Below are 26,279 nucleotides of genomic sequence, written 5' to 3'. Positions count from 1 at the left end.
GCTGTGAAGTTTTTTATGTATTAGTGGTAATTATGATGAAATTGCTAAAGGGACATTCAGAGTGAAAATAAAGTCAGAGACAGCTTTAGGCACCAGGAAAAGAATCAGAAGAGATTTGAGATGTAGCTGCTGCTAAGGAGAATCAGGAGTTAGCAGGAGATTTTTTGTTTTGAAGTTTATTAATTTATTTTGAGAGAATGTGAACAGGGTAGGGGCAGAGAGAGAGGGAGAGAGAGAATCCCAAGTAGGCTCTGGTCTGTGAGCATGGAGCCTGACATGGGGCTCGATCCTATAAACTGTGAGATGATGACCTGAGCTGAAATCAAGAGTTGAGCTACCAGGTGCCGCTGCAAGAGGAACGTCCTAAGGAGACTGGACAGCCGGCAAAATGGTGCAGAGAAGTCTAAAGGGCAGAAGAGTGTTGAATATTAAAGGAGACAGCATAATTCTTTGGCATAATGTTTTCTTACCTTATTATTAACAGGGTTTTGGCTTTAACTGTGGGTAACGTTATTTAGTGGAGTTTGCTTTGCAAGTAGTGGCCTTAAATTATTAACTATACTAGGGGTTTAGCATTTTAATAGCAAATTCTTACAGGTAAGAAAGATTTATTTTCAAAGTCTTCCACAAGGGGTTACTCTTGTCTAGGAAAACAATCTGTTAGGTTGTCTGCAAGTATGCTCGTATCTTTGGGGTATGATTGTAGTGTTGTGCTTTCTTCAACATTTACATGATGATTTCTTTATGGCTAGAGAAGAAAAATAGGTAAAGGATTGGAGTTGAAATGTTCTTTTGGTATTGGTATGAAGTGGTGAAGGCATGGGACTACAAGCCTTTCATTTTTTTTTTGTTTTCTTTTAATGTTTATTTTTGAGAGAGAGACAGAGTATGAGCGGGGGAGGGGCAGAGAGAGAAACACAGAGTCCAAAGCAGGCTCCAGGCTCTGAGCTGTCAACACAGAGCCTGATGCAGGGCTTGAGCTCATGAAACACGAGAGCATGACCTAAGCTGAAGTCAGATGGCTAACTGACTGAGCCACCCAGGTGCCCCGGGACTACATGCCTTTCAATTCTGTTATTGCTTCATGCCTTAATCACATCTATTCTAAAAGCTAAATTTCGCCTGATCTTTCAAACTTGCCCCTATATATAGATAAAGGCTGTAGGATGGAGGGAGCTGCCTCTTGGGCTCTAGTTGATACAGTGTATGTGGGTGATCCGGGGATTGTTACAGAGGCAGAAAGTCTCACAAGGACCAAGACAGTTGAGAATCATAGACTATATCACCTGGAAAAAGAAAGGGGCATAGGTGGTGCTCACCAAAATGTGAGGACATGCTGAGGAAGTCTTGCCTATTTCATGTTTCACAGATGTCATATATGTCCTACTACTGGCTTCCTCTGTAGTAGGATCATATCACATCTCCCAAGATCCTGAGATTTCTGCAAATTCTCCAGTTTTCAAACCCTCCTCTGCCTTCAGGAACCTGCATCTTTATGTATTTTCCTTATATTATGCTTGATTATGTTTGAGACTTTGAATTCTTCCAGTTCTCCCAAAGAATCCACACAAAAGGATGGTGACCATGTGGGTGCTACTAAAGATTTCATAGGGGAATCATGTAGATTTCAGGAGGATTATTTGACTTTTCTGAAGACCTTGCCTGCTAATGGGGTTTTATCCACTGTCAACTTCCTTGACACTGCCCTTTCCTTGGAGAATTTCATACTCCTTTCGTCCCAAGCAGAACATTTTAGCTTTTTCTGCCCCAAATTTATTTTTTTATTTTTATTTACATATTTTTAAATGTTTATTATTTTTGAGAGAGAGAGACAAGACAGAGCATGCGCAGGGGAGGGGCAGAGAGAGGGAGACACAGAATCCGAAGCAGGCTCCAGGCTCTGAGCTGTCAGCACAGAGCCTGACACGGGGCTCAAACTCACGAACCTCAAACTCACGAACCGTGAGATCATGAGCTTAGCCAGCCAAAATCAACAGATACTTAACTGACTGAGCCCCCCAGGCTCCCCTGCTCCAAATTTAAATACACAAACCCGTCAAGGTTCTCAGAAGAACAAATACCTTCTTATTAGAATGATTCTTCTTCCTTAGAGAGCAAAGTTATATTTAGCACAAAGTGTTTAGTGTTAACTTTTAAAAAAATTTTATTTTTAATTTTATTTTTTTGTTTAAGTGTTTATTTATTTTTGAGAGAGAGAGAGAGTGGGAGACACAGAATCCAAAGCAGGCTCTAAGCTCTGAGCTGTCAGCACAGAGCCCAATTTGGGGCTCGAACTCACAAACTATGAGATCATGATCTGAGCCGAAGTTGGACACCCAAGTGACTCAGCCACCTAGATGCCCCTAAAATTTACTTATTTTTGAGAGAGTGCAAGACAGAACACGAGTGGGGGGGGGGGGGCAGAGAGAGAGAGGGAGATTGAGAATCACAAGCAGGCTCTGCACCACCAGTACAAAGCCCAACATGGGGCTGGATCTCACAAACCGTGAAATTGTGTGACCTGAGCCAAAATCAACTTAGATGCTTAAGCAACTGAGCCACCTGGCGGCTCCAGTGTTAATCTTTTAAACAGGGCTTTATCTTAAAAAAAAATTTTTTTTTTAATGTTTTATTTATCTTTGAGACAGAGACAGAGCATGAGCAGGGGAGGGGCAGAGAGAGAGAGGGAGACACAGAATCCGAAGCAGGCTCTAGGCTCTGAGCTGTCAGCACAGAGCCCAACTCGGGGCTCGAACTCACAAAACGCAAGATCATGACCTTAGCCGACGTCAGATGCTTAACCAGCTGAGCCACCCAGGTGCCCCAGGGCTTTATGTTTTAAACAGGGCTTGCAACCTCAGATTCCTACAGCATTAGGCAGGATTGGTAAGTAAGTTAAAGGTTTGCCTGTCCACTGGGGTTAGCCCGTAGCTTCAGCTGTGGCTGTGATGTATATAAGTGGACCCAGTGGTGCCCGATCTGATATTTCAAAAAATGTTTGAAATCTAAGCTTTTGAATTTACTTTTCAAAGCGTTAGGAATGGATTCAAGTTAAAAACAAAACTCCGGAATCTGCTACCTTGGGCGAGGCGTGTTTAAGATAGCCAGCAGAAAGCTTTCTGTGGCATAGAAGCCAGAGCTTTTAAGGGGCAAATGTTGTTATTAGGGAGGAGGGCCTGCCCTTTGCATGCGTCTCTCTCTCTCTAAATCTGTTTGTGCCTTCGGTTGGGAATTACTGGGAATGAGAGACTTGGAGGAGAGGAGTGTGTCTTCAGTGTCCCAGACCCAGACCAGTAGCACCACCACCTCTTACGCTGCATCCTCCTTGTTAAAACCGCACCCCTGGCTGTATGCATAAAGGAGTAAATGAATGGTGTGCCTTCTCATGAGGGGTGGGTTGCTTTTTGAAAGTTGAATTTAGCTTTAGGGAAGCAAATATAAACATTTGATTCAGAATTCAGATAACCAGAACATTCAGTTATCCAGATTTAGTTACTTTGTATTCTGTAGTCATAGTCTTTTACTCCACATTTGAAATATTTTTTTTTTTTTTTTACTTTTTTTTTAACATTTATTTATTTTGGGACAGAGAGAGACAGAGCATGAATGGGGGAGGGGCAGAGAGAGAGGGAGACACAGAATCAGAAGCAGGCTCCAGGCTCTGAGCCATCAGCCCAGAGCCTGACACAGGGCTCGAACTCACGAACTGTGAGATCGTTACCTGAGCCGAAGTCGGATGCTCAACCGACTGAGCCACCCAGGCGCCCCCCACATTTGAAATATTTAAATCAAGATATGTTAACTATAGCTTTAGAGTTGAATGTATTTTAATTTTTGGAAAATCTGATTCACATATATGTGCATTATATTCATTGAAACTCCGCCCACATTCAGCAGTCATTTCTTAGATTTCAGTCCTACTAGTTCATAGGGTGTTTTAAATTTTTGTCTTTTTAAGTACTTGTTATTTTCTTTACAGTCTCATCAAAAGTAGTTTGGGCAGCAGCAACTAAGAATAAGATTGTGGTGTGGAAGGTGGCCCCACGTTTTTGTTAGTATAGGGAAAGCAGAATGGTACTAGGTTCAAACTGCAAATCAGGAGACAAGGAGCTGGGACTTGAGTCTGTTGTTTACTAACTTTGGGAGCATGGATAAGTCATTTAAATAGTTCTTTCTGATAATGATGAGAATGGTAGTACCTCATTTATGGCACAGGGTTGCTGTGAAAATTGTGAAACTTGGTTTAGGGAAGCACTTTGTAAATTAAATTTAATGTTTATTTTTGAGAGAGAGTGTAAGTGGAGGAGGGGCAGAGAGAGGGAAACATAGAATCTGAAGCAGGCTCTAGGATCTGGGCTGTCAGCCAGAGCCTGACACAGGGCTTGAACCCACGAATGGAGAGATCGTGACCTTAGCCGAAGTTTCACGCTTAACCGACTGAGCTACTCAGGCTTCCTAGGGATGCACTTTATAAATATGAGGTGACTTGTATGTGTAATCACCAATTATAAGATGGGTACATTGAGAATGACTACCTCTTTTTTTTTTTTTTTTAATTTTTTAATGTTTATTTTTGAGAGAGAGTGCAAGCAGGGGAGGAGCAGAGAGAGAGAGGGAGACACAGAATCTGAAGCAGGCTCCAGGTTCTGAGCTATCAGCACAGAGCCTGATGCGGGGCTCGAACCCACAAACCGTGAGATCATGACCTGAGCCGAAGACAGATGCTTAACTGAATGAGACACCCAGGCGCCCATGACTACCCCTTTTTTAAAGTTTGTTTATTTTGAAAGAGCATGAGCAGGGGAGGGGCACAGAGAGGATTCTAAGGAGTGCTGTCAGCATGGAGCCCAACGTGGGGCTTGAAGCCTTGAACTGTGAAAGCATTGTTTGAGCCGAAATCAAGAGTCCGATGCCTGACTGAGCCACCCAGATGCCTCAGGTTTTGCTTATTCATTAAGCCTTCAGAGTAGTTGCCTCATTTATTGCTATCCCAGGGGAAGTAGACTTTGACAGGCACTGCAGTGAAAAACATTTGTGGCAAATATGGTTACATAAAATTGCTTTAAAAGAAAGGGTCAGTGACTAGCCTCATCGCTTCCTTCGGTCCCATATCAAACTTGAGTTGGCAGAGGCAAGTCTGGTTTCAAAATGGTGGTAAAACCCCTGCCTGATCGCCTCCAGCCCCACTCTAGCCATCGCTACCAGGGGGAGGAAGGGCATGATCCACAGGAACCAGAGCAGTTGAGAAAACTGTTTATTGGTGGGTTGAGCTTTGATACTACATATGATTGTTAAAGAGAACATTTTGAAAAAATGGGGCACACTTACAGATTATATGGTTTTGAGGGACTCTGAAACAAAACGTTCCAGGGGTTTTGGTTTTGTGACTTATTTGTTGAAGAGGTGGATGCAGCAATGTGTGCTTGACCACACAAGGTTGATGGGTGTGTAGTGGAATCAAAGAGAGCTGTTTTTACAGAGGATTCTGTAAAGCTTGGTGTATTAAAGAAAATACAGAAGAATAACATGAGAGACTACTTTGAAAAGTAAGATTGGCAAGATTGAAACCACAGAAGTTATGGAAGACGGGTGGAGTGGAAAAAAGGATTTGCTTTTGTAATTTTTGATGATCATGATACAGTTGATAAAATTGTTGTTCAGAAATACTACACTGCTAATGGGCATAATTGTGAAGTGGTAAAGGCCCTTTCTAAACTAGAAATACAGTCTGCTGGATTGCAGAGAGGTTGTCGTGGAGGTGGATCTGGCAACTTTTTAGGTGGTGGGGGAAACTTTGGAGCTAGTGGTGACTTTGGCCATGGTGGAAACTTTGGTGGAAGAAGAGGTTCTGTTGGTGGAGATGATGGCAGCAGAGTTAGTTATAAAAGAGGTGAGGGTGACAACTACGACGGTGGTCCTGGTTATAGTCGTGGAGGAGGTTCTGGTGTTGGTGGACCAGGATATGGAAACCAAGGAGGTGGATGTTGTGGTGGTGGTGGTGTTGATGGTTACGATGAAAGAGGAAATTTCAGAGGTGGTAAATGTGGTGGTGGGAACTATAATGGTTTTGGAAATAGCAGTGGGCCACAGAAGTAAAATTATGGACCCACGAAACGGGGCAGTTTCAGTGGAATAAGCTTGGGCAGTCCCTGTGGTGGTGATTATGGATCTAGTGGTGGAAGTAAATGATGTGGTAGCAGAGAGTTATAAAAAAAAAAAAACTCAGAAGAAAAGGGCTACAGTTCGTAGCAGGAGAGAGAGCAAGGAGTTACCAGGAAAGCTACAGGTTACTTTGAGATATTTGTCCCAAATGCATTAGAGGAACTGTAAAAATCTGCCACAGAAGGATCAATGATCCAGAGTGAGAAAAGTTACTACAGCTTAAATGGGAAACTTTTCTTATTTAGGACTGTCCTAGCCACAGTTTGCAAAAAGTGTAGCTATTCCTTAATGCAGGGTAGTGTCAATTAGATGTACATTCCCACCCCGACTCCCTCTATTTTTAAAGATTTTATTTTTAATCTCTACACCCATTGTGGGGCTCGAACTCATGACCCTGAGATCAAGAGTCGCATGCTCTACTGATTGAGCCAGCCAGGCATCCCTGGATGTACATTTCTGAGATCTTTTATCCGTTGTAGCTTTGTCTTTTTTGTTGTTGTTGTTTTATTTTTGTCTTTACGTCTGGTGTATTGCCCTATAAATTGTGGTAGTGGTACCAGGAATAAAAAATTAAGGAATTTTTAACTTTTCAAAAAAAAATAAAAGGAATAATTTTTCTTTGTTTCCTATATGATACTTAAATGTATGCTTTTACATGCACTACAGGTATCAACTCCATTGTGGCCATTGCATCTTACACTGGATATAATCAAGAAGACTCTGTTATCATGAATCGTTCAGCTGTAGACAGAGGCTTTTTCAGGTCAGCTATTTACAACAGTTGTCAAAACATTAATATTTTAATCAAAAAAAGTTTTTTAAAAACAAGTTTGGCTTATGTATCCAAACTTTTTGGTGGTTTTGAAGATCAGGCTAGAAGAGATTTTGATCTGACTTGACAGCAGAGAAATTTTTCTGTTAAGGTATTTAATCTTTTGCCTCAATTCACGATGCTTTGTGGATATTTGGCAGACGCATACTGTTGTGTGGATGCCTATGTAGAGTATAGTGTGAAATCATTGCCTGACTCCAGAAAACAGGAGGCCTGGTTGATGGTCATGAGTGACTGAAGACACTATTTCTTGTGTCTCAGGATTTTCAGATGTTAATATGTTGAGGCCCCCACCTCCCACACTCTTTTTTGGTAAGCAAAGACATCTTTGCATTTAGATAATACAGAAACATCTAAAGAAATAAAAATAAACCTGTAATCTTAGGATCCATAAATAACTATTAAAATTATAGTGTGTTTTTTTTCAATCTTTTTTTTTATCATGCTTCAGTTATTTTATTGGCAAATCTCAAATGCATGGCATATGAAGATTGGTTAAAAACTGGGAATTTAGAAGATGGATTTTTTTCTGTTTAGTTTTAGAGGATAGCACTAGGATCAGAGGGTAGACGGTAGACATGATAGCCGAATATCATAAACTTCTGACTAGAAATATTGGAGCAGATCCTGTGTGACCATCTCTGAGGGACATTATGGAAGGGATTCTTCAGATAGGAGGTTGGATTTAGTGACCTTTCTCACATATAATCCAGCCATGTTAAGATTATGGGTCAAATGTTAAATGTGTGGCCCATGTAACAGCAGTTAGGACTTAACTTTGACCCTTAATACAGTTAACTCTTGTCCTAGATTCATGGTTTAAATTGTCTCCCAAATAAAAATTAAGTAAAAATTATTGGTATGTTCTAAGTCCTTTTATAAAAGGAAAGTAGAAATTACCTTTATAACCATGTGTTTTAGGTCTGTTTTCTATCGATCATATAAAGAACAGGAATCTAAAAAAGGATTTGATCAAGAAGAAGTTTTTGAGAAGCCAACCCGTGAAACATGCCAAGGTAAGTGATACTGATGTTTAAATTACGGAATTTTATTTATTTTTAAAATTTTATTGTTTTTTTAATGTTTTTTTATTTTTGAGAGAGGGAGAGACAGTGGGAGTGGGGGAAGGAACAGAGAGAGGGAGACACAGAATCTGAAGTAGGCTTCAGGGTCTGAGCTGTCAGCACAAAGTCCAGTGTGGGGCTTGAACTCACAAACTGTGAGATGATGACCTGAGCCAAAGTTGGACACTTAACTGACTGAGCCACCCAGGCGCCCCTAAATTATGGAATATAAAGTTAGTTAACTTTGCCATTGCTTTCCTGAATAATTTTTCTTCTCCCTCCCCCCAACCTCCCACCACATGAGAATATGTTTTCATGTTATTCTTAGAACTCTTATATAAGAAAATATGTGTGTTTGCTAAAAGTCTTTGCATGTAAGAGCTGGCTTGTTATAGTTCTTCCATCCTGGTAGATCCTGCATTGAAGAGGGTATTTAGGAGATTAGAGAGGTCATATAATTTCATATAATACGCTACAGCCCCATTCTTACTTGTACTGTGAACTGTCCGTCAGTTTATGTGTTTGCATGGGAACTCCCTCTCCTCTCCACATTGTAGTGTGACTACATTTGTGTAATCACAATATTTGTGTACATTTAACAGACAAATGAGAGGACACCTAGCACTTTTTTTTTGTTTCTTCTAGAAAACTCAAACTTATTTTCTAGTTATTTTCACAGATACTTAAAAACTGTGTATGCAGTGGAATGGATGGGATGTCCCAGGGAAATGGGGCATCTCTGCCACAGTTTTGACTTCTAGTGGTATTGTGTGAAGTGAAATGTGTTATATTTTTTAAATCATCTATTCCATTCCTGTGGGTGGTTCTGTGTAGTAATGAATTGATGTCCATCGAAGTTAAGATTTCCACAAGATGAAATTAAAAGTTTCTGTGGGAGGATGTGTGTTAGAGGCATAGTCTTTTCTCCTTGATATTCCTTTTCATGTAAAAAAGAGATCAGAACATGGCAACACCCTTATCCAAAGTCACCCAGCAAATAGTCTGATTTTCCAGTGCTCAGTCCAGTGCTTTTTTTAAAAAAATTCATGGTGTTAAAGATTCCTGTGAACTTCCCTCTGACTTGGAAATGATTTATGTATTTGGTTTTTAATCTTTTAGAGGGATTATGTGACATTGTAAATACTTTTCTATATAGTACCATTTCAGAAAATTCCTTGTCTGTTTCTTCATAGGTATGAGGCATGCCATTTATGACAAGCTGGATGATGATGGTTTGATAGCTCCTGGAGTCCGTGTGTCAGGAGATGATGTTATTATAGGCAAAACAGTCACCTTGCCTGAAAATGAAGATGAATTGGAGGGCACTAATCGACGCTATACCAAGAGAGATTGTAGCACATTTCTTAGAACTAGTGAGACGGGGATTGTGGATCAGGTTATGGTAACTCTCAATCAGGAAGGATATAAGTTTTGTAAAATAAGGGTGAGTATAGCTTTGTCATATTTGTATGTTTATGAAGAGCTGTTTATAAAAAGTAAACCAGTTTGAACTAACCTCTTTTTGTATGAATTCAGGTCCGCTCTGTTAGAATTCCACAGATTGGAGACAAATTTGCTAGTCGACATGGTCAAAAGGGTACTTGTGGTATTCAGTATAGACAAGAGGTGGGTGTCTTTTATCTCCCTCACCCCCACCCAAAGTTCTGTTTAACATTTTATTAAAATTTGCTTTAATTTAAAAGTACAAAGGTGATAAAGGCTTGACTTTTTAGTGTTGAATAAGTATATGAAGATACCATGTTGAGCACAATTGTGGACGTAGAAAACTTCAAGGGCGGGGGCCAGTTCTAGTTTTGTAGCTAAGAGAGTTAAGTTTGTCTCCTTTTAAAAATCCCTTTGTAGGATATGCCTTTCACCTGTGAAGGTATCACCCCTGATATCATCATAAATCCCCATGCCATCCCCTCTCGTATGACTATTGGTCACTTGATTGAATGTCTTCAAGGGAAGGTAAGAGATTTTCTTTAAAAATATATACTCCTAACTAATGTTTCTTCCAAAATGATGATATGTGATTTTTGTCATATTTGAGTTTGGGGTTCTTTGTTGGAAAAAGCTAGTATGATACTTATTTTCCTGCTTTTAAATTGGTTATGATTTTTCCCCCCTGGCAAAAATTTGTGAAGTTTTGGTTATGTCAGAATTTTTGTAAAATTTACTACATCCAGCCTCTACATACATACATGGTTATCCTTTAGACTGGTTCTTTTCTATAGATGAAGAGTTAATTCATTGGTGGTTAGTTCAGTATGCACTTAATAATTTTATAGCTATATTACTAGCTATAAAGTTTTCTAATTTTAAGTATCTTGTTAAGGTGGAATGGCTAACCCTAACCCTAACATGCGTGACTTGGTTTTAGGGCATTAAAATGTCATTTTCTTGGAGCCATAGGTGGGAGTCTCATTCTTTTTGTGTCTGGTCTCAGGGATAGCTTCCTTTTTTTTTTTTTTTTTTTTAATGTTTATTTATTTTTGAGAGAGACAGAGACCGAATGTGAGTGGTCTAGGGGCAGAGAGAGAGGGAGACACAGAAGCAGAAGCAGGCTCCAGGCTGTGAGCTGTCAGCACAGAGCCCTATGCGGGGCTCGAACTCACAAGCTGTGATATCATGACCTGAGCCGAAGTCGGACGCTCAACTGACTGAGCCACCCAGGCACCCCTGATAGCTTCCTTTTTGAAGGCTTATAATGGAATTAGTTTAATCTTTTTGGTAGATTAGTTTGTTATAAATACTATTTCATGTAAGATATTAATAAAATGAAACTTATAGTATTACAGCTTTATATAACATAGATTTTTAAGTTCAAAATCTTACCTGTATAGAAAGGATTTAAATTGAATATATTTTTATTAATGAAAGTCTCCTTCTAAGAGGAGACTAAAGGATGCAGCCATTTAAATACTTTTTTTTATTTTAAAGGTATCAGCTAACAAAGGTGAAATTGGTGATGCCACTCCATTTAATGATGCTGTTAATGTGCAGAAGATTTCTAATCTATTATCTGATTATGGCTACCATCTCAGAGGAAATGAGGTACGTTTGCTCTTTAGTAGTTATGTCTGTTCTGTTTTGTATGTGTGTACTTTCATTCTTAAAGATCAACCCTTTTATTGAAGTATGACACATACTTTATATACACAAATCATTAATGTGCAGCTTGATGAATTTATTTTACACAAAGTGAACACACCTTGTGTGACTGGCACCCAGATCTCAAAAAGAAAATTACCAGTACCCTTTTAGTCCTAGATACCCCCTCATGTCTCCTTCCAGTTTCTACTACCTTCCCACCCAACCCCAAGGTAAACATTCTCTTGACTTTTTATTAGTTTTGTCTTTTGATTTTTGTATAAATGAAATCATACAGTATGTGCATGTATATTTAGTATTTTAAGTCTGTACTCCAAAATTTGTTTCAGGTCCTGTACAATGGGTTCACTGGTCGAAAAATCACATCACAAATTTTTATTGGTCCTACATATTACCAGCGTTTGAAGCATATGGTGGATGATAAGATTCATTCTCGTGCCAGGGGACCTATTCAGATCCTTAATAGACAGCCCATGGAGGGTAGATCTCGGTAAGAGAGCTGCATCACCATCATTGTTATTATTTATTTATTAAAAAAAAATGTTTATTTTTAAGAGTGGGGTTGGGGGGAGAGAGAGAGGGGGGTTGGGACAGAGAGAGAGACTGTGAACCCCAAGCAGGCCTTGTATGAGGGGCTTGAACTGGTGAATGGTGAGATCGTGACCTGATCCAAAATCAAGAGTCAGATGCTTAACCAACTGAGCCACCCAGGCTCTCCCATCGTTATTATTTTTAAAAAAATTATTTTGAGAGAGACAGAGAGTGCAAGTTGGGGAGGGGCAGAGAGAGGGAGAATCTCAAGCAGGCTCCTCACTGTCAGGGCAGAGCCCGCACTGTCAACGCAGAGCCAGATGCAGGGCTTGAGTATTAATTAGCCTTTTTAAATGAAAACTGTCACTTAAAAAATAGACACAATGGTATAATGAAACCCCCATGTGCCTGTCTCTCCACTTCCATAATTAACAGTGGGACTTGTTACGTTCATTTCCCCATTCCTACCAACTCCTGATTATTTTTGAGCAAAGTCCAGATACCAATTTTTTCTGTAAATGTAGTTTAGCATAGATTTACAAAAGAGTGGTTCTCAAATTTCTTGGTTCCAGGACCTCAAAGAACTTTTAAGTTGTATTTATTGATGTTAATCATGTTAGAAGTTAAAACTAAGACTTAGAATATTAATTTATTAAAAAATAACACTAATAAGCCCACTACATATTAACAGATAACATTTAAAATTTTTTAAATTTTTTAAGTATTTGAGAGAAAGAGCCATTCACATTTGCACATGTGCATGTAGGGGAAGGGCAGAGAGAGGCAGAGAGAATCCTAAGCAGGTTTTTTTTTTTTTTTTTTAATTTTTTTTTTCAACGTTTATTTATTTTGGGGACAGAGAGAGACAGAGCATGAACGGGGGAGGGGCAGAGAGAGAGGGAGACACAGAATCGGAAACAGGCTCCAGGCTCCGAGCCATCAGCCCAGAGCCTGACGTGGGGCTCGAACTCACGGACCACCAGATCGTGACCTGGCTGAAGTCGGACGCTTAACCGACTGCACCACCCAGGCGCCCCCCTAAGCAGGTTTCATGCTGTTAGTGCAGAGCCTGACATGAGGCTCAGTCTCACGAACCATGAGATCATGACCTGAGCGGATATCAAGGGTCAGATGCTCAACCAATTGAGCTGCCCAGGTGCCCCCAACAAATAACATTTTTAATGGAAAATATATTTTCCAAATAAATTTAGTAATGAGTGACATTGGTTTACCTTTCTGCAAATCTTTTTAATGAGCTGATTTGCTAGAAGACAGCAGGATTCTTCTGTCTGCTTCTGCATTCAGTCCACTGCAGTATTTTATTTTTTATAAGTATACAAGGAAAATCCTACTTCCCATAGATACGTGGTTGGAAAAGGGAGGAATATTTTAATAACATTTTCAGGTGACTTTGGATATTATGTTTTGATGCTACACCAAAATGAAAAGTTGTAGTTTCTTAAAGGCTAGTTGTAATGTAGAAGCCAACTCAGTGAATCTTTTGTATTCATTATATTAAAATCCACTGGCTTGTCTTGCACTTTGAGTGTATCTTTCACACATGTGTAATTTTGTAGCACCATAATTGGCTGTTTGGAAAATACTGGCTCATGTTGACATATTTATCCAAAAATAGTTCACATTTGTAGTGGCTTCACCAGTGTTATCAGAAGTCTTTTATTGGGACACTATTAAAGCCATAATGTTGAATAGAGGTTTTCTAAAATTCTAATTTTTGACTGAAAGATCAAAAGCTTAATCATTTTCAACAGATATTTAAAATTATCTTCCTTTAAGTGAAAGGCATATTACTTTGTTCATTTTCCTAAAAATGTCTGCCAAATAGTTGGTGTTCTCAGTGTTGAATTAATATAATTGCTGTCAGCTCTTTTTTCAAGATATACTCCCTTGGGAAAAGTGATTAGTTCAGAATCGTGCAAGTATTTTTCTTCAAGCATCCTCAGTATAGAAGTGCTTTAGAACTTACCATTAGGTCATAGAATATTAAAAATGTGTACTCTCAAGAGTCAAGGTTTAGTAAAACTCTTTAGTTTCATTAATGACATTCTTAAGTAAAACTGGCTTTTCCCTCCTCCCTTCACAGTGGAGAGCGTGACTACTGCTAGTACGTTTGGTTCCACTGCCTGGACTTGTGTTAAGCAGTTTTACTGTTTCTTTTGCAGCCATCTCAGTGCAAATGTCAACACAGTGAAAGAAGTAAATATGCTGTATTATAAAAATAGTTTTCACTCTCACTGGGTCCACAGGCCACACCCAGACAACTTCTACTTGAAAAGATTAGAACACTAACCTAATCGCAGTATTTAGTTGACTCTTGAACAACACAGGTTTGAACTGTGCAGGCCTACTTATGCACGGATTTTGATGCAGTACTATAAATACTTTAACATTTTTTTCTTCTAGGTTTATTATAAGAATACATATGTAAAATATGTGCTAATTGTTATTTGTAAGTCTTCCAGTCTGCAGTAGGTTATTAGTAAAGTTTTTGGAGAATCAAAAGTTCTATTTGACTATGATTTTTGACTATGGGGGGGAGTCAGTGCCCCATACTCAGGTGTTGTTCAAGGGTCACCTCTACCTCAATATTCAGTGTCCAATGTTCAAATTTTCCCGATTGAATAATTTTTAAAAAGGTTTGTTAATTTTAATCAGGAGAGAAGTCCGTGCTTTGCAGTTGATTGATCTAAAAAAAATTTTTTTTTAATGCTTACTTTTGAGAGAGAGAGACACAGAATCCTAAGCAGGCTTCAGTGTCCACGCTGTCAGCCCAGAGCCCGATGTGGGACTCGAACCCACAAACTGTGGGATCATTGACCTGAGCCAAAGTCGGTCACTTAACTGACTGAGCCACCCACGTGCCCCTAAAGCTTTTTTTAAGTCTATAGATTGCCTTCCAGCTTTTTTTCCTTGCAGTTTATTTGTTGAATTGAATTATTTGTCCTGGAGTGTTTTCTCACATGCTGGATTTTGCTGATTCCATTCTTGGGCTGTATATTCCTGTTTTTCTTGTAAACTGCTAATTAGATCTTGAGCTTTGATATGAAGGGTTGCATTCTTGTGCAGTAATACTGTATGGGTGGTATTGTAGATTTCTAGTATCTGGTTGTCTCTTAGTGATTTTAGCAGTTATTAATGATTGAAGCCCTTAATTTTATTTTGTCACTTAATAGTTGGAATAGTTCTGTAGAGAGAAATCTTGTTTCAACTGGTTACCTGGTGACATAGTTCCTAAAGGCATGATAAATGCTTCATTCTTTATCAGTTTTCAAAATGGAGGATGAAAGACAACTCATTAAAGTTGACCGATAAATTGTTTTTTTGGTAATATCAGAAAATCATTGGTTTTATGTATTTTGTACATTAGGAGTGTTAGGGAAACTGTCACCATCCACTTTTTGGCCATTTGAACAATGTATTTCATTTTACTTCCATATTGGGGAATCCTGTGATCATTCACCTCTTCTTTCCATTAGTTTTGCCAACATACATTTATCATTTCAGGCTTGATTGCCTGGGAGACTCATTCATGGAGAAACGGATTTGGAAAGTCAAGGTGGTGTTAGTAATAGAAAATAAGTACAAAATAATCTGTTGTTTGTTCCTTAACAGTGATGGTGGCCTGCGTTTTGGAGAAATGGAACGAGATTGTCAGATTGCCCATGGAGCAGCCCAGTTTTTAAGGGAAAGATTGTTTGAGGCATCAGATCCCTATCAGGTTCATGTTTGCAATCTTTGTGGAATAATGGCAATTGCTAACACGAGGACCCATACATATGAATGTCGGGGCTGTCGCAATAAAACTCAGGTGTGTAGACCTTACGGGCAGTTGATACTTTGTCTAGGATATAACCATGTTGGTCTAATCATCCAGGCAGGTTCAGTGTGGTGGAACAGATTGACATTTTCACAATTTTGATTAATACTTCCATAAGTTTTAAGTGAGAAAAAGAGAAAAACCAGTATATCATCTTTTGGAAATGACTTGTACAAGGAATTTTAAACATTTTAAATTAAGGAGTTTTTAAAAAAAAAAAACCTTTTGAGAAGGGCGAATATAAATATGTCTGACAGAAAGGCTGAAATACCAACGCTGCTCAGGAGAAAACCATGAAAAAGCCAAGGCAGCAGGAGGAATGCTACCAGCCTACTCCCTTATTTATCATCTACACTACCAAGTCCTTACAGTTTTTTCTGGGGTAGGTAAATGGGGTCACTTCAAATATAGTTTTGCTAATTACCTTTTTTTCTCTCCCCCAGATTTCTTTGGTGCGAATGCCTTATGCGTGCAAACTGCTGTTTCAGGAACTTATGTCTATGAGTATTGCGCCTCGAATGATGAGCGTCTAGCTGTTTTAAAGAAGCCTCAAGATGCTTGTAAATACTTGTTTTTACAATATGGCTTAAAACAAAAAAACCCAATGTACTGCATTGTGAGAGAAAGCATTTTATTGATTTTAATTACATGCATGCTTTTCTTCTGTAAATAGACAATAAATTTTTGTAGATAGTGTTGATGTGTTACCTTTATTTTGGATTTTCCTCTATGTAAAACCAGTGAATATAACTAAGCGTTAGTGGGTTGGATGAAAAGAAACTCGTTATTAGGCAAGCACTGGTTATTACAGCAAGTATCCAGGACTGTATTTATCCAGGACTGCTGTTAGTGATGCAGACTAATATATTCTGCAGGTTTATAGGTCAGCACCTTCACCTATTCGAAAAAAGAAAAAGATGAAAATTAGAAAGTCAACCACATCCATATCTGTAACTAATTTTCAGGTACTTTAGTGTTTTCCATCTATGTGAGGATAAAGGATATATAAGTAACTATAAATGATATGGTGGCGTGCTCTTTGGAATTCGGGCTGTCATTTTTGTTGTACCGGTCTATGCATAAGAGATGGGCCTTATTACAGAAGTGGAAGAGTTCGTTTCACAAATGAGCAAGTCGAGAGCTAGAGAGGCTTTCATTCAAAATTTCAGTGGAGGATTAGTGGCAGAGCTATCACCTTGCTTTACACATCTTGGCCAAAGAGAATTCTGGCCAAACACATGCTCGCTTGATACTTCCTCCTTCCATACCACAGGTGAGTGATCTGCACGGTGGGACAGATGCTGATAAATTTGTTATTTTTGGTTTAAGAGAAAGCCAGTTCGGACATCAGTCCACTAGAACTATAGAAATGTAGCACCACTCTGACGCCACCAGGATATTGATGGTGAAGTTGATAGAGGCAGCTAGAGCTGGGTACTTGTCAGTATACTTCCTCTTCTGGCTTTTTCTTATAAAATCTCAAAGTGAAGAACCAGAATTGCCCACAATCGTTTACTTTTAAATGGAAGTTTAACGTAATAGTCACAACACCAAGGAAAAAATGCCACGTGGATAGAAAGTTATGGGAAATAGAAGTGATTCCCTTCAAATTTGAGTTTTAACTCTTACATGTAAGATAAGGTGAAGCACTTAAGTCCTAACAGTAGTGTTCCATAGGCATCCAGATGTTGTTTTACAGCCACGTGCTCTACATTTTGGTAGCATGCTTTTGTGGATAACGAACATACAAATTTCAGTAAGAGCTATGTCTGATGTTTTCATTCTTGGTTCTGTTATTAAACAAAAGCATTAGCCCTTTTTAAAGGGCCTTGGTTCTCTTCTTTTTAAACAAAAGCACGAGTTCTTTTTAAATGGTTGTAAGATTTGTTACTTACCTTTTCTCACTGGTATTTCATGTAAGGCATCAACCACTGTAATTTTTGCCGATGCTGAAGCCTGTCCTTGGGAATTGGATGCATGGCACTCATATTCTCCAGCATCTTCCTTACTGAGAGGAGATACCTGTGAAGGAGAAAGTATGTTTAGTTCCTCTGTGGCAGTCCTCTCTTTTCCCAGTGGCTTCAGCTCATTCTTTCTTAAGATGAATAGTAAAGAGACTGCTAGAAATAGCACCAATACTGTGCTGGGGGACCCAGCTGCTCTTTGTGTTCTGCTAGGAAGATTCACGCTCTGAGGGCACACCATGGACAACTTCTGATCACCCTGCAGAGGTAAAGAGCTGTCCAACAGGTACACATACTAGTTTGAGAAAGACCTTGACAGAGTATATAAGTTCTATCTAGCAGTATCACACGTCAAGTAAAGTTGTTAATTGATTAATGCTCGGGCCATTTAGTTTCCTGTGAGGATTTTGCTTTGAATTTCTTTCTTTCTTCTTTTTTTTTTAAAGTAAGCTCTAGCCCACCGTGGGGCTTGAACTCACAACCCGGAGATCAAGAGTCACATACTCTACTGACTCAGCCAGTCAGGTGCCCCTGCTTTGAATTCTTAAGAGAAAAAATTAGTTCTCATTTATTTGTTGGTTATTTCCAAAACATTCAAACAACCTCAACTTTTTTTTTTTTTTTTTTTTTAGTTACCTCTGAAAGAGGAATAGCAGGCTCCTAGTAGGGCCATTGCAAAGACGGTGGCAGGGCAAATTCTTTCAGCCCGGGCAGGACATCTGGCACCTTTGCCAGGTTTGCAGTGACTAATCCTAAGAATGAAATCCTTGCCAGTTCTTTGTACTCACCAGCACCCAGCCAGTGACTTCATGCTTTTCTGGGCCACCCCGCGTCTGAATAGCCAGGTTGTCCCGGTCACCAGGCAAGAGTTCTGTCCTTTGAACTCCATAGTTACCCCTTTTTACCTGCAAAAACAAAAGGAAATACTGTTGGGCTTTCTGCATTGATTTATCAGCTTGGAACATCAGACTTTCTAACTGGATTAAACCCAGCAATTTCCATATTACCCTTTCCTTAATACTTATAGATCTTTTATTTCCTCCTGTAAGTTTCCCTCTAAGTTTATATATTTTATTTATTTATTTATTTTTTAACATTTATTCATTTTTGAGACACAGAGACAGAGCATGAATGGGGGAAGGTCAGAGAGAGAGAGAGGGAGACACAGAATCTGAAACAGGCTCCAGGCTCTGAGCTGTCAGCACAGAGCCCGATGCGGGGCTCGAACTCACGGACCGCGAGATCATGACCTGAGCTGAAGTCGGACGCCCAACCTACTGAGCCACCCAGGTGCCCCTATATTTTATTTTTTAATGTTTATTTTTGGGGAGAGACAGAGCGTGAGCGGGGAGGGGCAGAGAGAGAGGGAGACATAGAATCTGAAGCAGGCTCCAGACTCTGAGCTGTCAAGACCAGAGCCCGATGTAGGGCTAGAATTTGGGAACAGTGAGATCATGACCTGAGCCAAGATGGCCATTTGACTGAGCCATCTGGTGCCCCTTTGTATTTTAAATTATATTTCTGCATGCTTGGGGGAATACACACCGTCATACTTTCCTGCCACTGGCTACCATCATTCACTCATGCCCTCGTAAATTCTGTTTTTCTTTGCTGAGTTTTTTCTTGCTTGCCACACCATGTTTGACAAACTGTGTCACCAAGTGCTAGGTCTGATTCTTGGGACCTTATACAAGAGCCCAGGTCCTGCAACCACTACAGAAATGGAAAATCAGTTGAGTCCAAAGCCAATATCATTCCTTTTGTTCTGAGGGCCAAGGGTTCATCAAATGGTTTACTAAAGACCTGACAAAAGCTGCCTACCCCCGTGTGTGTCATGGTGAGAACAGGGATGGGTTAAGAAGACACGCACCTTGGTTTGAGGGCAATAATGAACACTGTCCTAATTTTCCCCCTCCTGAACTGTGTTCATTATATAAACTCTGGAAAATACATAAAAATATATGGAAAAGTAAAATTTACTTATAACCCTTCTGTGCATATAGATTTAGCATAAATTTGGAGAAGTGGAATTGCTTGAGTCACAGAATACAAATATTTTAAGGTGTATGATAATGATGGGTTTAAAAAATCACACAGATACATGAAGTAATGTTTGTTTATTCCATCCCAGGCCACCTTTAAGAGCTAGCTTGATGTTATTACCTCTAATTAGAAAAAAGGATCTACAATTTCACAGGTAGCTTTCATTTTTTTCTTTTATAATTAAGCAAATTCTAAGCCAAAAAAGACCACCTTACAGTACGAACCCTCCACATTAGTGCCGCTGTTCTCCTGCGTGATCCCACGCTTACCACGTGCTGTCACCCTGGTCTCGATTTCAAACCTACTCTTTTTCTGTGGTGTGACACCAGGGCCAGGGCTCTGAAAACCACGAGGGACCTAGGCCAACTCCTACTCTAAAAAGTATCTAGCATTACTGATTCGGAATGCCTGGATTTTGCTTGTTTGCTTTTACCCCCCTTGGATTTCCCCATATTGCGACTCTTAGAGAAAACCAGGTATCTTAGTGTTTTTCGCATATAAGCACTAGAAAGACAAAACAGATGAACAGGCATCTTTTTTCCTTCCGTTTCTCAAGTAGCTGGCAAAACAGTTCATGCTAGTGCAGATTTTTTTTGTTTTTATGCAGATTTTATAATATTTTAAAATGGCTTTAATAATGGTGTAAGTATCAATTTGATTTAATGGCCAAAGTAATAGATCTCTGGTCTTTACTGAATTTTAGGATTCATTAAGAGCTTTGTGTGTGACCAGAGCAAAAAAACACTACTGCCTGAATTACTGAATCTCCACAATTAACCTGTTGGTCCTCAAAGTATGTCACTCTTAGGGAGAGCGTTCTGTGAGGAAACCTGGTTCACTATGTACAGAGAGTATTGTACATACAGAGAGTATTGGATTAGAAAATGAATGTTTAACGGAACTCATATTTTAATATATTGTAAAAAGGTACACACCACATAGAAAACCTGTAGAAATGTCAAGAATTACTACATAGTGAATTTTTTATATGGCATACTCCCCTGCTCCCTTATGTAAGGGGAGTTCACTGATAAATGTGTTCTCTAATTTGGGGGAAAAAAAAAAGTATGCAGGCTGAAAAGAGTGGCTTCTAAAACAATTCTACAGATGTGCAATAGGCTGGAAGTGCTTCAGAGTTTGACCCTTAGAAATCTAGGCAGAAAAAACTGGCTAGCAGTCACTGCTCACCATAAAGGGTCAGCTAGGAGAGAATCAGGAAGACCCAGGAAGTCCTTTCAGCGCTCTCTGCTTGGATTTTAGCTGTAACAACATCTTCCTGAATCCTATTGCAGATAAGCAATTAATAAAAAAGTGCCAATGACTTTGGAAGTAGGGTGGATTAGTCTGATTCTTACAGGTTAATACATTTTGAAGCTTCACTGAATTTCAGGGAACCATTAAAGGACATTTATGCAGTACGGAACATATTTGCTGTGCCTTTTTGGTGAAGTTTCTGAAGAGGTTTATGATGAAATAAATACATGTCTGTTGAAACTTTCAGATCTCCAGCCACTGTAACCCATTGAAGACAAAATGTCTAGGAAAAAAATATTTGTAATATGTGAGAAAGTTGGTCATTATCTCTCATGTACAAAAAGCCACAGACTAATAATAACCCAACAGAAAAATGGGTAAAGGAGTCGGTGGGGGGGGGGGGCGCCCGCCTGGGTGGCTCAGTTGATTAAGTGATGGACTTCGGCTCAGGTCATGATCTCACGGTTTGTGAGTCTGACTCACACATCAGGCTCTGTGCTAACAGCATAGAGCATGCTTTGGATCCTCTATCCCCCACTCCCCTGCCCCTCCCCCGCTCACGCTCACTCTCTCAAAAATAAAAAATGGGTAAAGGATATTTGAACAGGCAATTCATATAAAACACAAACATGAAAATATTCTCTTCAAAGTATGTAAAGACCTTATATATAAAATATATAAAGACCAAAAAACAATGCAATTAAAACTGGGCAGAAGACATGACCAGACATTTCTCTAAAAAAGACATCCAGATGGACAACAGACACATGAAAATGTGCTCAACATCACTCATAAGGGAAATGCAAATCAAAACCACAATGATACCATTTTACACCTGTCAGAATGGCTAAAATCAAAACAGCAAGAAACAATAAGTGTTGATGAGGATGTGGAGAAAAAGGAATACACATGCACTGTTGGTGGGAGCACAAACTGGTGCAGCCACTATGGAAAACAGTATGGAAATTCCTCAAAAAGTTAAAAATAGAACTACCCTATGATCCAGTAATTGCACTGATGACTAACCCAAAAAATACAGAATGCTAATTCAAAGGGATACACGCACCTTTATGTTTACAGCAGCAATATGTGCAACAGCCAAATTATAGAAGCAGCCCAAGTGTCCATTATTAAATGGTTAAAGATGATGGGGTATATATACACAATGGAGTATTATTATTCAGCCATACAAAGAATGCAATCTTGCCATTTGCAACAACATAAAGCTAAAGAGTATAATGCTAAGTGAAATAAGTCAGAGAAAGACAAACACCATACAATTTCACTCATATGTGGAATTTAAGAAACCAAAGGGGGAAAAAAAGACAAATCAACAAACAGACTCTTAACTACAGGGAACAGTTACCAGAGGGGAGGTGGAGGAGGAGATGGTTGAAATAGGTGATGGGGATTAAGGAGTGCATTTGTGAGGAACACTGGGTGATGTGTGGAATTGCTGAATCACTATATTGTGCACCTGAAACTAATAGAACACTGTTAACTATACGGTAATGAAAATAAAACAAATATTTAAAAAAGTTGTAGAACCACAAAAATATTTAAATACTACAATGTGAAAGGGACATCTGGGTGGTTCAGTTGGTTCAGTGTCCAATTCTTGATTTTGGCTCAGGTCATGATCCCAGGGAGTGTCCAGCTCCACACTGAGCATGGAGCCTGTTTGGGATTCTCTCTCTCTCTCTCTCTCTCTCTCTCTCTCTGTCCCTTTCCCCAGCTTGTGCTCTCTCTCAAAACAAAAAACAAAGCCCAAAAAACTAGAGTGTGGAAAAAAAAAAAATATTCTCAATGTAGTCAAGGAAATCAAAGCAATAAGGAAAGGAATTTTTTTACCCATCATTAACAAAAATTAAAAAGTGGGTGCCCGGGTGGCTCGGTTGGGTGAGCGTCCAACTCTTGATTTCAGCTCAGATCATGTCCCACGGTCGTGGGATTGAACCCCATGTTGGGCTGCGTACCAAGCATGGAGCCTGCTTGGGATTCTCTCCCCCTCTCCCCCTCTTGCACTCTCTCTCTAAAATAGAAAATAATAATAAAAAAAAAAGTAGGGCAATATTCAGTGCTGGTAAGGATGCAGGAAAATGGCACCCATCCCTACTGGGGGAGTGTGAACTACTACAATCTATTTAGAAAGTATTCTGACATTGTCTATTAACACTAGCATTAAATCTTTTGACATACTTAGTCATGTATCTTTTGGGGGGACTCTATCCTATTGGGGTGGGGGGAAGGACTTACATATAGGATATATATAGACTCATGTTTAAAGTTGAATTATTTAACGTGGTCAAAAATTGGAAACCACAGAAACAATACAGGAATGATTTAGTAATTACGGAGATCCATACTTGGAATATCTTGTAGTTGCTGAGAAGCAGACCTAGAGGGATGCCCACAAAGTATTTACTGAGAAAAACAAATTTCAGAGTAATATGCTCACTATATTCCTACCTCACTCCATATACTGAGGATATGTGGGTGTATGTATGGGCACAAGTGAGAGTATAGAAAGATAAAACCAGGGCAGTTCACACTGGTTATTTTAGGGAGTGGAAGGAAAAAGGGAGATTTTTGAACTCTCTTTTTACATCTTTGGAGAGCTTCTCCTTATTACCATTATCACTTATTATTTAAAAAAAATTTTTTTAATGTTTATTTTTGAGAGAGAGAGAGAGAACATGTGCGAGGCAGAGGAGAGGCAAAGAGAGGGAGACAGAGGATCCAAAGCGAGTTCCACACTGACAGCAGAGAATGAACTGTGAGACCATGCATGACCTGAGCCGAAGTCGATTAACTGACTGAGCCACCTAGGTGCCCCCTTACTATTTTTAATTAAAAAAAATATTCTAGGTTTTGCAAGCCCAAATCTGGAGAAATCTCAAGGCAGGAAAAGAAATGAATAGAGAGCCTCAGTCTCAGAAACTCCCAGTGTTTGGAAGGAATTCTAGATGATTTATCTTCTCTGTAAGCACCATCTCTCTGACTTACCTGGGTTAAGGCTATTTCAGCCTGAAATATGGCTATTTGAGTTCATTTCCCCATTTCAAAATATTGCTCCTGGAATGTTTGTAGGCTGGAGGTTTGTGAAAAAGTATGGGGCTTGTTAATATCATATGATAACTACAGGACAGAAAAGTACAGACTGTTCACTGGGCTGTGGCAGCCACAAGAGGTACTACTTGAGTGTCTGGAGAGCAGCAGGCTTGTTCTGTCAGCTCTGCTCTTGCTGAGAATTCTTGAGCAAGAAAGACATGCTACCTTCTTTGAACTTCAGCTTAACAACTGAGATTCTAATATTCGTTTATAATAAAAAATCACTTCTATGCTTAAATTGAATTTGAACGTGACCTTTTTTGCTTGTATTCTTAACAGTCTGGTTACAGGGAGAGTGGGGAAGAAACGGCCTATTTAATTTTTTGGGTCGGTGACATGGCCCATAGAAGTATATTCTGCGTTGGGATCTGGAATATACAAAAGAAAAGCTGTATGAAATGATACCCCTACTAAATGTGATTGATGTGCCTTAAGATATTTTCTGTTCTTCTTTTTATTTTTAAAGAATCTGGGGCACCTGGGTGTCTTGGCCGAGTGTCTGACTTTGGCTCAGGTCATGATCTCACAGTTCGTGAGTTCGAGCCGTGTATCGGGCTCTGTGCTGACATCTCAGAGTCTGGAGCCTGCTTCAGATTCTGTGTCTTCCTCTCTCTCTGCCCATCCCTTTCTTGTGCTCTCTCTCTCTCTCAAAAAATAAATACACATTAAGAAAAGAAAAGAAAAGAAAGGAAAAGAAAAGAAAAGAAAAAAAGAAAGAGAGCAAGCAAGCAAGCAACCACGCTGAGAGAAAAAAGTTAAAAAAGAATCTGCCGGTTGTGATCCCTAACATTGAACTGAACACTCACTGATGGGTCACGGCCTAAAAAAACATTGCTTTAGGTCATGCATGTGGCAAATTACATTAAGAAGGTACAGAAAATTCAGCAGAGCCTGGCAGCTGGGTTTTTGCTCGTTTCTGGCAAGTCTCCTCTGCCCCCCACCTCCAGCCACAAATCCTCAGGGAAGCCCGTGGGCTCTGCTCCATATTATCCCAAAAGCTTAAAGGAAAAGATCCCAAGGCAGATTTATTCCCCTGGTATGTATGTATGTTAGCTGGGGTGGGGCAGAGCAAGGACTGAGGAAATCATTCTCTGCCAAGATTTGTCAATAAGGTCATAGACTCCAGACACTTGGGTCACCCTGGCTTCTTGTTGTATAATCCCTAGACAACTGCAACAGAGCTTTTTATGGATACTCTTTGGAAAAGTTGTTCCTCCGCTTCTCCACCCTCTGAACAAAGCCTCCAAATAAGCAACGAGGAGGAGCAGCAGCAGCTTTGTCAGGAGGCGCACATTCACTGGCTGCATTTTTGCTCTTCACTGCTTGCTCCTTGCTCCCCTTCCAAAAAGAAATTTATGGAGGTATAATTTTATTATTCTCTTCAACAGAAGTTTCAGCTGTAAAAGTTAGTTGTAATGTAGCTGGTGGTGTCTCTGCCCACCCCCACTCCCAGGCACTTTTTGGAATCACCCTTCCCTCCCAACGGGATGGTTCCCTTGTTGGGGGGGGGTGATGCACCCCTCTGGCCACCTGGGGGAGCCAGAGGGCAGCAGGTGACCCGACCTGAGTTCTTCAATGGGATTTACAATGCAGCAGGGAGAGGGGGAGCCCTTTCTTTCCTCTGGAGTCTTCAAGCTGTGGTAATAACATGAGCTTGGAGCTGCCAGTGACAATGCGGCCTAAGGTGTGGAGGAAGCTTCTTGAGGTAAAAGAAAAAAAATGAGACCAATACACCGAGAGCAAAGAGTCCTGACCACTTGCATACCTGGATCTAGCTGTCCCAGAGGCTGGAATCACCACTCCTCACCCTCCCTTTTTCTTGCCCAAAGTAGTTTGAAGTGAGTTTCTACAACTTGCAACATAAAGAGTTCTGACCACAGGAGCCACAATCCGCCTGGAATTCTAGAAGTTGATCCTCTGGTCAGATACCAGCAAACAAAATAATCAAGAGAGACCACCTTAGAGCTTCCTGGCGAAGTAAACCAGCCAAAAAGGAGTATCTGGTTATACCTTTTTACTTAAACTAGATTTCCTTTTTGTTGGCACAAGTTTGATGATATTTACTCCATAGTGCTGTCGTGAGGCTTAACCGAGGCAAAATGCACAAAAAGGGACATAACGAAAAATAATGTACAGTATAACTGTGAAGTATTATTTGATCTGGCAAATGAGTATTTTCTTTTGCCTTCTACAGACTTGCTGAGAATATGCTGTCCTTCAAATGTGAAGACAGTTACACAAGATAATGCCACTTGAAGAGATATATTTCCAGGAACAGTAGCTACCATCAACTGAATTCTAGCTATGTATCTGATAACAAGCCAAGTAATTTTACCTGCATTACTCTATGCAACCTTTACAGAAAT

The 26,279-nt window shown here is 39.7% G+C and overlaps 2 protein-coding genes and 1 pseudogene across 2 annotated transcripts in view; 2 read left to right on the top strand and 1 right to left on the bottom strand.

Annotated features, from left to right (window-relative positions):
• Positions 1-16,237, top strand: part of POLR2B (RNA polymerase II subunit B) — a 41,966-nt gene extending 25,729 nt beyond the window's left edge. The window contains exons 17-25 of the mRNA XM_006931102.5: positions 6,829-6,925; positions 7,916-8,010; positions 9,252-9,502; positions 9,595-9,684; positions 9,922-10,029; positions 11,002-11,115; positions 11,502-11,662; positions 15,337-15,532; positions 15,985-16,237. Of these exons, the coding sequence (XP_006931164.1) occupies positions 6,829-6,925; positions 7,916-8,010; positions 9,252-9,502; positions 9,595-9,684; positions 9,922-10,029; positions 11,002-11,115; positions 11,502-11,662; positions 15,337-15,532; positions 15,985-16,074 (1,202 nt within the window). The 3' untranslated portion in view covers positions 16,075-16,237. The remainder of the gene's footprint in view (positions 1-6,828; positions 6,926-7,915; positions 8,011-9,251; positions 9,503-9,594; positions 9,685-9,921; positions 10,030-11,001; positions 11,116-11,501; positions 11,663-15,336; positions 15,533-15,984) is intronic.
• On the top strand, positions 4,752-6,814 carry LOC102899187 (annotated as a pseudogene).
• IGFBP7 (insulin like growth factor binding protein 7) overlaps positions 16,152-26,279 on the bottom strand; it is a 72,286-nt gene continuing 62,158 nt past the window's right edge. Inside the window, exons 3-5 of the mRNA XM_003985355.5 lie at positions 18,294-18,410; positions 17,437-17,563; positions 16,152-16,438 (exon numbers count right to left, since the gene is read on the bottom strand). Of these exons, the coding sequence (XP_003985404.3) occupies positions 16,419-16,438; positions 17,437-17,563; positions 18,294-18,410 (264 nt within the window). The 3' untranslated portion in view covers positions 16,152-16,418. The remainder of the gene's footprint in view (positions 16,439-17,436; positions 17,564-18,293; positions 18,411-26,279) is intronic.

This window comes from Felis catus, chromosome B1 (assembly GCF_018350175.1).
Source record: "Felis catus isolate Fca126 chromosome B1, F.catus_Fca126_mat1.0, whole genome shotgun sequence".
In the NCBI taxonomy this organism is placed as follows: domain Eukaryota; kingdom Metazoa; phylum Chordata; class Mammalia; order Carnivora; family Felidae; genus Felis; species Felis catus.
Note: the sequence above shows the minus strand (reverse complement) of the source record. Positions and strands in the feature narration are given on the sequence as shown.